This window comes from Lonchura striata, chromosome 1A (genome assembly GCF_050655825.1).
Source record: "Lonchura striata isolate lonStrDom1 chromosome 1A, ASM5065582v1, whole genome shotgun sequence".
Lineage (NCBI taxonomy): Eukaryota > Metazoa > Chordata > Aves > Passeriformes > Estrildidae > Lonchura > Lonchura striata.
In genome coordinates, this window is record NC_140741.1 from 46,426,071 (window position 1) to 46,438,874 (window position 12,804).

The 12,804-nt window shown below is 37.8% G+C and overlaps 1 protein-coding gene across 1 annotated transcript in view; it reads left to right on the forward strand.

Annotated features, from left to right (window-relative positions):
• MSRB3 (methionine sulfoxide reductase B3) overlaps nucleotides 1-12,804 on the forward strand; it is a 79,385-nt gene that overhangs the window by 28,003 nt on the left and 38,578 nt on the right. The window contains exons 3-4 of the mRNA XM_021547365.4: nucleotides 5,771-5,879; nucleotides 7,683-7,760. Coding sequence (XP_021403040.4) covers nucleotides 5,771-5,879; nucleotides 7,683-7,760 — 187 coding nt within the window. The remainder of the gene's footprint in view (nucleotides 1-5,770; nucleotides 5,880-7,682; nucleotides 7,761-12,804) is intronic.

Sequence of the window (12,804 nt, forward strand, 5' to 3'; positions counted from 1 at the left end):
TGTGGAAATAACAGATGCTGCCTATACGGGCCTGCCTGCTGGGGTCCCAGTACCACTTTCTGTGGAGAGAAAACAAGTGCATAAAGATGCATTAGCTGTCAGTTTGGGAATTTTTTAAATTTTTTTTTTTTTATTGAACAAGAGCTGTGCTGATGACCAGGTAGAAAAAAAAAGTGACAGCTCTGTTACTTGATTGTATGGGAAGTTTGCAAATTTGCAGAAAAGGAGCTTGCCCTTCCCTTGTGACCATCTGAACTCCTGGTGTTAAGTAAATAATTTTTTTAAAGACAGTTTTTGGGTGGTGTTCTTTTAAGATAGAACCTGGAATTTGACCCAAAATTCAAACTGCTGTCCTGGTACCTGGCTTTTGGATTTTCAATGCACAATATAGTGGAAATGGTCTTCGCTCCATTACTTCTAATGCTTGCATGAAACTGCAAATGGTCTTTCAACAGCAGGTGGGAGTGAGCTACCTACAGCAAGAAAGCAAAGGAACCACAGATCTGTTTTTCAATGTGTAAAACATTTACAGGTTTTTTTAATGAAGTTTGAATTTTACTTAAACCTGACCTCCAAACATTTCAGAGGGAGTTCTGAAACTCAAGTTTCAGTTTCTTTTGCAACATTTATCCTAATCACCAGCAGGCTAAGGTAATTTGAAATGGCTCGTGAGGGGATTATAAAAAGTACTATCATGTCAAATACAGGTTTTATAAAACTGTGTTTTCCAAATACAAGTCAATAGAAGTGTTTGCAATGTAACCGTTCTCAAGAGCTGTTCTTTTTTAAACTCGATAGCAGTCCCTGACTTTTTTGCAGTGAGAGCACTTGCAGCATTCTCCCGAGGCTGAAGATTAGAGGCTGCAGAGAAGAAATTAAACAGAAATTAAAATATGTGAGAGTTGTGAGCTTGCCTTTTCTTAATCAGACAGTGAAGCAAAACTGGCAACAAGAGGCATAAACTGTGAAATGAAATCTGAAGTAATAAGAAATAAGAAATTCCACTTCTAAAAATACTAAGTGTTAGCAATAGCATATGTAAGGATATTTATTTAAAGAAATGTATGCAAATATTTTTTTAACTTTGTGAAATTCCTCTTAAAACCAGTTTGAGGTAATTTACCATCAATCTACCAAGGTCTGACTCACTCATGATGGGACAGAATTTGGGAAGCAAAGAGATGTATACTTAGAGCCAGATCCTGTAATCTGATGTACAGCCATAGACCCCTCAAGTAGCTATGCATATTCTCAATGATCTGCCTACACAGGTCCCATTGCAGGATTGGGGCTGGGGTGGGATATGAAAAATAAAAGGTCCTGTAAGGCCCCTAAAAAACTTCTTATATTAAAATAAATAGTACTGAAAAATAAAAGCCCAATTTATTAAATGGCTGTGCTCTGCTGGAACATCTGATCTTGCTGTATTTAGTTAGGAAGGCTAAGTGGTATGTGCTCAGTGCATGACCATAATGTCCATTAATTCCAGTGGAATATAAGCTTAGGTAGAAGAGGGAAAATGTATGTTGTGTCTTCCATGTAATTGAAATACTGAGTTAATTTCACTGATAGGAAGCAACAAAATGTAAGAGCAAATTGTTAGAATGGTTCAAAAGAGTGTTTGATATAGGAAAGCTATCAGGCAAAATGCCATCATATTTCGGGCATGTCAGACACTGATCACCAACCTCTGGTATGTTGGAACAGATGAGGGGCTGAGTTGAGGAGTAATGGTCTGCTAATTTGTGTCCATCTGTCTGAACATATCTTGTTGCTCTTGTTGTTGTGATTGATTATAAGGAAGTAATGTTATGAAGTGTAGGTTTGAAAAAATCAGTTGGAATTTATATGTGAGGTGAGATGCTTAATTACTTCATTATCAGGTCAACATCCAGAAAATACTTTCCATTCACTTAATTTTTACAGCAGACTTCAGAGTTGAGCTCTGAAATGCCCATAGTTTACAGGTGAATAAGAAATGCATTGCCTTGCTTTTCAGAAAAAAAAAAAAAACATTCCTAAACACAAGAATACTGTGAAGTCTCCAAGAAGAGTTTATGTTGATATTTGTTTGTCGATATTTGTTTCACCCTCCTCAGCTTTTTTTTTTTCCCGTTAAGATTTGTGAGGCTGGTCTTTTCCTCACAAAACCTGCCATCCTGCTCCAGGATCATAAGTGCCTTTGGCACTGCTGTAGCTGTTGCCAGAGGGCTGAAGTAGCTGCCTGCACACTGCTCTTCTTAGGAGTGCCAACCCCAAAGAAGGCACCATGGGGCACCTGATTAGAGAGATTTAATCTGGCCTCCAATCCTGCAGTGGATCAAAGAGGTTTTGTCCGCCTTTGCAGGCAGTTCACCTTTAAACAGCTGCATCTAACTGGAGTTCAGAACTACCTTGGGCTTTTCTAAAAGTCATTGCTGAGAACACCATCTCCAAGGAACAAGAGTGCTATTATAGATCTTATGAATCCAGGCTCTCTTATTCTCATACTGCATTTAATTTAGCCTTACATTTAATCAGTAACCACACTGATATAATGCTGTTTGTAGAACTGATGACCTTTTATCTCATTTGCCTCAAACTGTATGATTTGCCAGTGAACTCTGAGCCTGCCTTTATAGCTGAGCTGCTGAAGCATTTTGTTGCCTGTATGGACCCTTTCCAGGGCCCAAACCTCATCCCATCTATGGAGAACCAGACTGAGGAAGGTGGTCAGCCTGCCTGTTTATTCTCTGGTTTAATAATGAGCTCAATAACAGCTCCATTACTAGTGGAAGTTTTTCTTATATTGGGCATATTTGTGTAGCTTTATGTTGTCCCCTTCCAGGATACAAACAGTTGGCTTGACTGTGACAGTCATCTCATGTCATAAAGGAACAGCTGCAAAACCAGAAGCAAACACTCTTTTACTGAAAAATATGTACTTTTGTCCATTTTGCACATAATTTTTTTCCTAACTGAAGGAATGTATTCCTAGAATCTCATCTAGTATTTTTCTAGAATTATTATAGAAGCTTGTAGGCTATCCCCATTTCAGATAAAATACTCTTATATCCTCTGCAGTCAAGGATGAGTCCTGCTTTACCTCCTTGCCTCTATGGCAATAGGGAAATTGTGTGATACATTTACGGAGGTATTTGTTTGTTGCTAGCAGTTAAATAATAAGTACAATTAATTGAATAGGGACATCCTTGAATGCTGAAGGCTGGACCAAGAGATTTCCTTTATAATTTGTAGTGCAACTTTTTGTGGATCAATACTCAAATTGAAAACTTGAAGAATCCTTTATTGAGGTCAGTTGCATTTTACCCCAGTGAAATTTGGTAAAATTCCCCTGCAGACATAAATAATTGTTTGTATTATAAAACATATGGTTAATTATTAAAACAAGGCATACAAAGGATCTTTTTGAAACATGCTTCCTACTTCTGATCATTGTGGTGGATCATGTGGCATCTAGAAATTTTCTTACGCGTATAGTGAACCCACAGATTGGAGAACATTACATTTGTAAACGAGATGAAAATTATTTATGGAAAGTAAAGGGGGCATACTGACTATTTTTATAAACACTCAGTATTTTCTCTTTTTTCAAAGTGAAGTTTGCTTAATTTGCTAGTAGCTTCAGAAGCAGTTAAGTAGCAAGTAGAATTTATTTTTTTAAATTATGGTAGACATTTTAAAAAGTGAAGAGATGCTGGTTTGTAAGATTCTTTGTTGCTCTCTAGACTACTTTTTAAAACTCAAATTGTAAAGAAAAGATTGTCTCTCAAACAATTTCTTTCTGAACTGCGTAATGCAAGATAACAATAGCTATTTATAGAATGCATATGCTTCCTTTCCCTGTTAGCTATACTTTGAAAGACTTATTAGTCCTAGAGTCCTGCACGTTTGGAGAATAAAAACCTCCAAAGTTTGACATCCTTAAATAAGCAACCAAATGTTATAAAGAACAAACCTCACTTACAGTTAGGAAACAATATTTACATTTAAGGTTGAAAAGCCAGGATGTAGGAAAATTTTGCTAATTTGGAAGGTGACCTTTAAGTGCACCAAAACCAAATAATTTGTAAGCTATGGCACAGGGCACATTCCAGCAAAAGTTGTGAGAATACTGCTTTAGTGGTTCTTGAAAGACAAACAAAGAGACCTGGAATGAAATCTTTATCCCTCTCCCAAATAAGATTGAAGCTAACAAAGGCATACAGCAGCGCTCTTTCAAAGCTTGCCATTAAAACGAAGACTCTGCAGCACAGCTAATGAGATGGGTCAAAGTGGAAAAAAATCTGTTTTTAAGAATGTTTAGATCAAAAGTAATTTCTAATCTTTGAAATAAAGTCGCTTTTCAATACTTTTCTCTCACTAGTAAAGCTTTTTATGTTTGCACTATTTACTTCAATCAGATGTTTTCAATTTTACTTTTTTCTTCCTGAAAATACTTCCTAGGGTTAGTTGGTAGTGACCAACAGCATTATTCTTTTTCTCTCTCCCCTATTCATCCACCCCCACACATTAAAAAATTGAGAAAAGAAGAGGGGGAGGAAGAAAGAAACATCTTTTCTTAAATGATTTGCAAGCATCTGTGCTCTAAGCTACTTTTTATGAACGCTCCTTAGTAATGACTCAAGGTAAAAAAGCAGAAAAGCATCCAATGTTAGGAAATTGCAATCCAATACCATGTAATTTAAACCTGCCATTGCCTCTCCTGTACTAAATGACATACAGATGGGTAGCTCTGTTGCCTCTACTTTGAGAACACAATTGGTCTTTTTATGAGTATATATACATTACCAGCAAAAAATATTTTTGTTGGGAGTGTTTATTTCTTATTGTACCATATTTTAATTACTGTCATAATTAGAGTGCTTTTCCTTGCTGCATTTTGTCAGCTAATTTTTTCCAATGTTTATCAAAGTTACCTGAATATTTTGCAATTTATGTTACTACTTTGGGAATTTTCATTCCCAAAAGTAACTATATTGTTGTTTTTTGCTTTCCAAATGTGGATTTTTGCACTATACAAATGTTGATTTTTTACAGTAAACCTTATGTACTCCTTGGATTTTCTGTGTGAACTAAGCAAAGTGTTAAGATTAGATTTTTGGAGGAGGGTAATTTCAACAGCAACCCTCCTTTGCAACAAATTTTACAAGTTTATTGTTGAACCTTGTACAGCTTTGTGCATAAAGAAATAACACTCCTTAGGACTCTATTCTAATGCTTCAACAGTGAAAAAAGAAAAAGGCTACTGTTATAAAGGATGAGGATGCAACTAGAAATTAAATCAACCTTACTGTAATTCTGAAGGTTAGAATTGTTTTTCAGCTACTTTAAAGGGTACTGAAATTGCCAGATGTTATGGCTAAACATCATATGCCCATTACCATAAGTCTCTAATATAGATGTCTTGTAAAGAATGTTTCAGCTGTAGTTGGGATTTTTGCAGATCTTTTTTTAATGGTCAAAAATGGCACTTTCTTGTGAATGATTGTGTGCGCAACAATTTAGTGTATAACACACCAAAGGGCTTTGGCTGTAGTACACTGTCACTGCTCCAGCGGAATCACCTGGTTCTCTATAAAAATTCTTTTCTGTACTTATATTTGAATAAATAATCAGCTGCAGTTCAGCTGAGCCATTCTTTGTGCATTAGGGACCAGCCTGCTCATTGACAAGTGAACGCAGAAGCTATACTGTGGCTGTCTGCCAAAGCAATTATTCAGGATTTAAGTTAAAAAGGCTCCTTCTCCCTTATCCTCTCCTTTTGCAGGGTCATGTAGGGATAAAAAGGACTGTAAGGTGGTCTTTTCCCAGGAGGAGCTGAGGAAGCGGCTGACACCCCTGCAGTACCATGTCACTCAGGAGAAGGGGACTGAAAGGTAAGGCGGGATGAAGGAAACTCAGATCTAAAAACACAGGCATTTTTCTTTTCCACCCCTCCTCTTACTGCTGTTTCTTCACCTTCCCTACCAACTTTTGTTGGTTGTTTTAATCTTCTTCCAGGATTTCTGCACTTGTTTACTAACCCCTACAAATTAACACTACTGCAAAGACAAGCATCTGCAACAGGGGGGCCAGGGCCAAGGGTCTTGTGTGACTTTTTCTTTTAATGAACATTGCATGTCTTATAAAGTCACCAGGCTCATATTTAGAGTCTGTTTTTAGTTTACTACAAAACGTGTGGAAGTAATAGTGGTTTAGGTGCACTTTTTTTGGAAGACATCGCAGTAAGCAGAACCACGAGGGAAATGGCCCTGTGCCAGGAGGCTGGAGTTTTGAAGGTGGCCATTGTAAGTATAGACGGTTTGGCTGCAGAAAGAAGGTAGCATAATTTAGTTCTTTTCCACCCCACTCCAATTTCTTTTTGAAGCACATGTGGAGAAGGTATTTATTGGCTCATTTGTGGTTGGAATGTCAAAAATTTTCAATAACTGCCCTCACATGGCTTTAGTCGCTGGAACCCAGCCTCAAGTCCTGGAGGGGGAAAAAAAAGGACAGACTTCCAAGATTGTTTTTAGTGAATAAAGTCTCTCTCTCTCAGCTGATTCCAGCCAAAGGTAATCTGCCAAGGCCCAGCCATTTTTTGTTGTCTAATTTATACCACTGGGCTTGGCATAAGGCCCTGGCTTTACCTCTGCTCTAAACGTACTAATGATGTAACTGCTTGTTTTCATTCATGAGCTGGAAGGACTCCCCGCTGCACGTGGGGTCCTGGTTAATAGGCAAACTTCTTCCTGACAGTGCTGAATTTGGTCACTGAACATGCCAGAGAGGCTGGTGGGGACAATCCCCCTCTCCGCCCCAGCCCTCTCCATCCTGTCACAGCCCTGGCGGGGCGCGGGGACGGTTGCCTTTGCTGGGAGGCCCATCTTTGCCTTCCCCCCAGCCCTCCATGCTCTTGTGTACAGGACCAACAACGTGATTTAATGCACACAAACAATCGGAGATTAGGTCATTCTTAAAAATCCTGTTTATAAAAAAAATTGGGCCTCATAAAAAGGGTGAAAGGATAATAAAAACAAGCTGCTGAGCACATAGGCTTTTTGTTGGGCTAGCGCAGCTGATTCGTATTAGGTGAATGACCTCCTAGCCTTTTAGATTGTTAACTTAGAAAAATATTCCCTTAAAGCTGGAATATTGCTTTTCAACTGAAAATATAAGGTGCGTACAGCTTGAAATCCTGGACCAATTATTTCATTTTCAGCTACAATGTCTGCTGCCCGGGCAGCCGGTGTTGGCCTGACCCAGCGCCACGGCTCTGCAGTGCCCGGGCGGCCTCACACCTCGCTCCACTGCAGCCGCCGAGCCCTGCACGCGGCCCAGACGTAGACACAGCGAGGTGCGGCAGGTTGAGCTACGTGCCAAATAATCCATTTACAAAAACTTGACATTTCACTTGCCAGATAGGGGAAGACTTCTTTTGGTTTTGTTGTTGTTCCAGCCTTTGAACTGTGAGACAATTTGCTTCCTTTTGCATGATGCGTAACATCCGAGGCACACTAATGAGGACATTCCCCTTTTCCTGTGCCTGCTTTATTTGCTACCTTTAATAAAAAACAGCTGCCAACTTAGAAATCATGGGCTTCTTCTATAACATTTTTCTAAAGACTCAGCTACTTTAAAAAAACCCAAAAACCGATTCCTTTTTTTAATTTTAAAATGAAGTGTTGTTGTTTTCCCAGTGCCTTTGAGGGGGAGTACACACACCACAAAGCTCAAGGAATATACAAATGTGTTGTTTGTGGAACTCCTTTATTCAGGTGAGTATGCTAAATATAGTTTTGAGATTTCTGTTATGTATAATCTTGTATGTATTTCATACATAATTGTATAGAATCACAGAATGGTGAAGTCATTTAATCTTTTAAGGAATACAAGACAAGCAATGTAAATAATGCTGTAGTAAAATTAGTCTTATAATAAATATAAAAAATTAGGATAAATAAGATAGGAAGATGACATTCAGGTAAAGGAGGAAATATGACAGGAAAAAAATTAGTACTTTAAATTTTTTTCTATATGCAGCTCTGCCAAATAAATGTAACAGTCTTTCACTGTGTCAATGGATATTGAGTTTTAACTTAGAATTACTTACAGGTAGCTTTAAGAGATACCAGGTGGCGATGCTGAATTTTACATACATCATTTTAGCTGATGATGGAGAAAAATGTAGACGCTTTTTTCTTAGAATTCAAGCAGTTAAGAAAGCAAAACCAAGTAAAATTTCATTACTTACTGAATTTCCATTCATCCCAGTTAGCACACACGGAGAGCTGGTTTTAAAATACTCTTTAGAAGTACTGTGGGAATTAATGTCCTGAATTTGATTCTAGAAGCAGTGCTGATTGAATTCCCTTGATCACTGCATTGTTCTGCATAGATTCAGTTCTTGTTTATGTGCTTTTTCTTATTTCTGGCTGCTTGTGTTCATTCTGATGAAGAATTTAATTTTTTTCTTTTTTCCCTTCAGTTCACCCAAACTTAGTCCCTTGCACTTAAAGAGGTACCTTTACAAGAGCATGAAACAGGATGGTCAGGATAGCACTAATAGAGAATATTGTGCCAATAATAGGTTAAATGAAAATACAATTGATGTAGTTCTAGAATCACCAGATGTGGTAATGATAGTTGTCCTCAGGATACTGTCTGTAAAATGAAAGAAGCACCTCATCTCTGTAATGGTTGATTCCTCTGTCAGAAGGATTATCTACAGAAACTGGTAATAATGTGAATCTTCTGGGTTGAAAATCTGATGGTTTCAGACACAGCCAAGACAATAGTCTCATGTCATGTGTTACTATGGTCCTTGGCTTAAGGGTGCGAAGTGGGAATCCAAACTCTCCACAACCTGTTTTTCTACTCTGCCACTTAGACATTTCATGGCTTACTATAGCTAAATCAGACATTTCATGGCTTATTATAGCTAAATCTTTTGGGGGGAGATCCTGGCTCTGTTGAAGCAAATTCATATTTAGCAAATGAAAACAATGGAGTCAGGATTTCACCTCCTACTTTCCAAGACTGTCTTTCTTTCTATCATCTGATGGAGAAAGAGCAGGGGTTTTTTTTTGCGGTGTGAGTTTTGGACAGCAGTAGTATACATAAATTAATGTGAACTAGTTTGTAGTTGCTTTCAAAATAGTTTTATGATGGAAAAAAACTGCAATATGAGACTTACCTGTGATTATCTCAAGTGCACAGTATGCTCTGGCATTATCTTGAGTTAATGGGTTGGATTTCTCTTTTTAAAATGAGCTATATGGAAATATCTGTTTTCAGATCCTCTTTGAGACCCTTGTGGATTTTATGGGAGGAGAGAGAGAAAGAGGGAAATTAATTCTTTAATTTTAATAATTCCCAGGCCAGTGGGTACCTGAAGAAAATGCCTGACCTATTGTGTCCTGAGATTAGACTGACCTTAACTCAGTCCCCCCAAAGTCTTTATGTTGCCTTATGAACTCTTGCTACGTCTGGCCTACATCTAATTCAGCCAGTTTTTCTGAAGTGGCTGACAACAGAGGGAAAAAATGCAGAAGCCAGTAGGAGTCTATCTTCTTTTGTTTATTGACCTCAAAATATCAGTATATGATGTCTTCCTCAACCAGGAAAGATAAATTTCTGAATCTTGGTCACTGATTCAGCTCAGACAGCTAAAAAAAATATGAGAAGGAAACATAGATAAGAGAATGCAAAATATATGCTTTTTTACATTTTCACCACAAATGTAAATTACTGAAGTATTTCCTTAGGAGTAAGATGGTAGTAAAGTACAAAGAAAGTCTATTTCCCCATTTCAAATATGAGTAATTTTTGTGGTGGCATGGGATTTTTTTTTGGTGGTTTCTTTCTGTAATTTCCTAATAGTCATCTGAAACTTGCATTTACATTTGTTTCTCATTGATGTCCATTAGTTTTTTTGTCTTTATGTCATTGTAATCTGTAAATATATATATTTGGACTATGGACCTGTCAGTTTAACTAGGAAAGAGACTGGAGCTTCAGCAGTAATATTAACAAACTTCAACTTTTAACATTTCTGATTTACGTTGTTTCATTACCATGTGACACATGAGGTCAGGGAACATATGAATTTTACACTCCAGATGAAAGACCTGTTTTTTGGTAAGTCTTTAAAATAGAACTTTGTCTCTATCACATGGAAGATAAAAGAAACAATTAGGAATGTGACATCTCTTCATCTACCTACTTGTGCTAGTGTTATGAGAAACATCCCAAGCTTTATGGAGGACATGCTTTAATTTTTTCCACAATCAAAGGTGCCTCACACATAAAATGCATAATCATGCTATTGAATCTTATTATTCCATATCTGAACTTTCACACCGTGCAGTCTCCTACATCCCAGTACAGCTGCTTAAAAAAAGCAATAAATGAGGGAGCCAATAAAATAATCTCAAGAACGTCCTTTTCTGCAAGCCAGTCCTTATGCAGTTTTGTGTTAAACTTACTCCAATCTAGCTGTAGGCTTAGGCTAAAAGAAGGAACCCTGCTGCCCCGCCTTTCTCTAGGGTGTTTTTTCATGGCTTTCTCTTTACTGGACGTCACCTGGTGTGGCTGGAGCATGTCCCAGTGCAGAACTTGTATCTGATAGACAACTAATAAGTCCAAGAAAAAGTCCTTATACTTATCAACCATACCCGCTCATGTTAATTTTTTTATCAGCCATGTTTGTCATGGCTGGATAGTCTCCACAGCAAGACTGTGTTTTTCTATATTAGTTCACAAAGTACCACCTATGCCAGTCAAATCCTCAGTGTTTTCTAAAGGCCAACTGTATTTGCAAGGTTGTGCCTACTTTAATTTTTCAAGGCACTTTCTTATACATTATGCAAAAATACCATTCTGTCCACAGCCATAGAAACAGGAGGTTAAAATGGACCTGAGTGAAATCCATGACTCGTGCTACTGCCATAGGAGAGAATCTATTCCATATTTAATAAAGCATGGTCATGTCCTTTACCATATGCAGGACTGTGAGAAAGATGTGGTATAGATGGGAACTGAGAAGCCTGGGAGAATTATTTTCTTTTAAAAAAGAAATATTATTGTTTTGTCAGTTTCCAGTTTTTAGGGCCAAGGACTAAATTACCAAGTCTTCATAAAACACCCACTGCTGCCCTTATTGCTTCCTGGAAGGAATTCTTGGTAACGGTGTTGGCTCTTCTGAACATGTACTAGCAGACATAGCAATAGCCTTATCCATGTTATGTTTTCATTTGGTTTTTGTTGAACTCTGTCAGGTTTTCTCAACATATCTCAGACATCCAATCAAGAGAAAATGAAAGAGTGGCTGGGCAATATTATTGTACCATTAACATAGTACCGCTCTTGCCTTCAGAAGACAAGGAAGGATTTCAGTCATCAGCCTAGATCTCTACAAGGAATTTCCTTGCACCAGTGCTGTGTGCTTAATGAATGGTCTTTAAGCTTTCTTACTGATCGTTATATTCTTTGAGGAAGGCATATGAAAATTCAGCACTGCTTATCTGTCTAGGAGAGCCTATATGACATCAATGATATGATTTCACTAGTACTACTAGAGAACTACTTGAGCAACTTATTCTGTCTTCACTGTCTCTTAGTTTCCTTAAAAGACTGTCAAACCCAGCAGTTTCTAATTAATGACATTTGTTTGAAGTAAGTTCGTTCTCATCAGTGTAGGAATCAACAAACTGTCTAGGTTGGAAAAGACTATTAAGATCATTGGGTCCAACTGTTAATCCAGCACTGCCAAGTCCACCACTAAACCATGTTTCCAAGTGCCACATCTACACATCTTTTAAATACTTTCTGGCATGGTGACCCAAACACTTCCCTGGGCAATCTGCTCTAGTGCTTGACAATGCTTTCCATGAAGAAATTTTACTAATGTTCAATCTAAACCTCCTCTGGTACAACATGAAGACATTTCCTCTCATTCTGTTGCTTGTTACTTGGAAGAAGAGCTCAACACCCACCTGGCTACACCCTTCTTTCAGGTAGTTGTAGACGGTGATAGGGCCTTCCCTCAACATCCTTTTTGTGCTCCAGATTCTTCACCAGCATCCTTATTCTTCTCTGGATACACTCCAGCACCTCAATGTTCTTGTGGGGGGCTGAAACCTAAACATGAGATGCAGCCTCACCAGTGCTGAGTACAAGAGGTGATCCTTGCATAGATTCTGATTTTACCATCCTTGCACAGATACTAATTCTAGTATGAATTTCATTGTTGCTTTCAGTGTAAAAGTACAACATATTCTTTGTATATTTTTAAGTCTGATATATTTTTCCTTGTTTGAAATTTATGCTGCTTAGTATTGACTGTTCATCAGTCACTTTGCTTGGAAGAAGTAATTTTCAGCTGGTTTTAACCTACTTTATGCTTTACTATGGGCACGTATGTACCTCACATAAAAATCAGGTACGGTGAATTGTTACCGATTATGACTACAGAAGGCATATATTTTTATGTCTATCTGTTTACAGCTCTCACATTAAAGACATGCTGTCTCTCTGGACTGAACTGACCCAGAGACTACTCTTCACCACCACTGGAGGTATATAAAAGACATATACATGTGGCACTTAAAAACACAGTTTAGAGGTGAACTTGGCAGCACTTGATTAATGGTTGGAGCTTTATTGATCTTAAAGATATTGTCCAACCTAAATAATCATCTGATGTTAAAATGCTCATTTTGAATTTGGCTTTTCATCAATATGCAGAACAGAATTTATCACATCATCTGTCAATAGTGAATTTTTTTTCTTTAACCAGGCTTATTAAGGAATTTATACAGT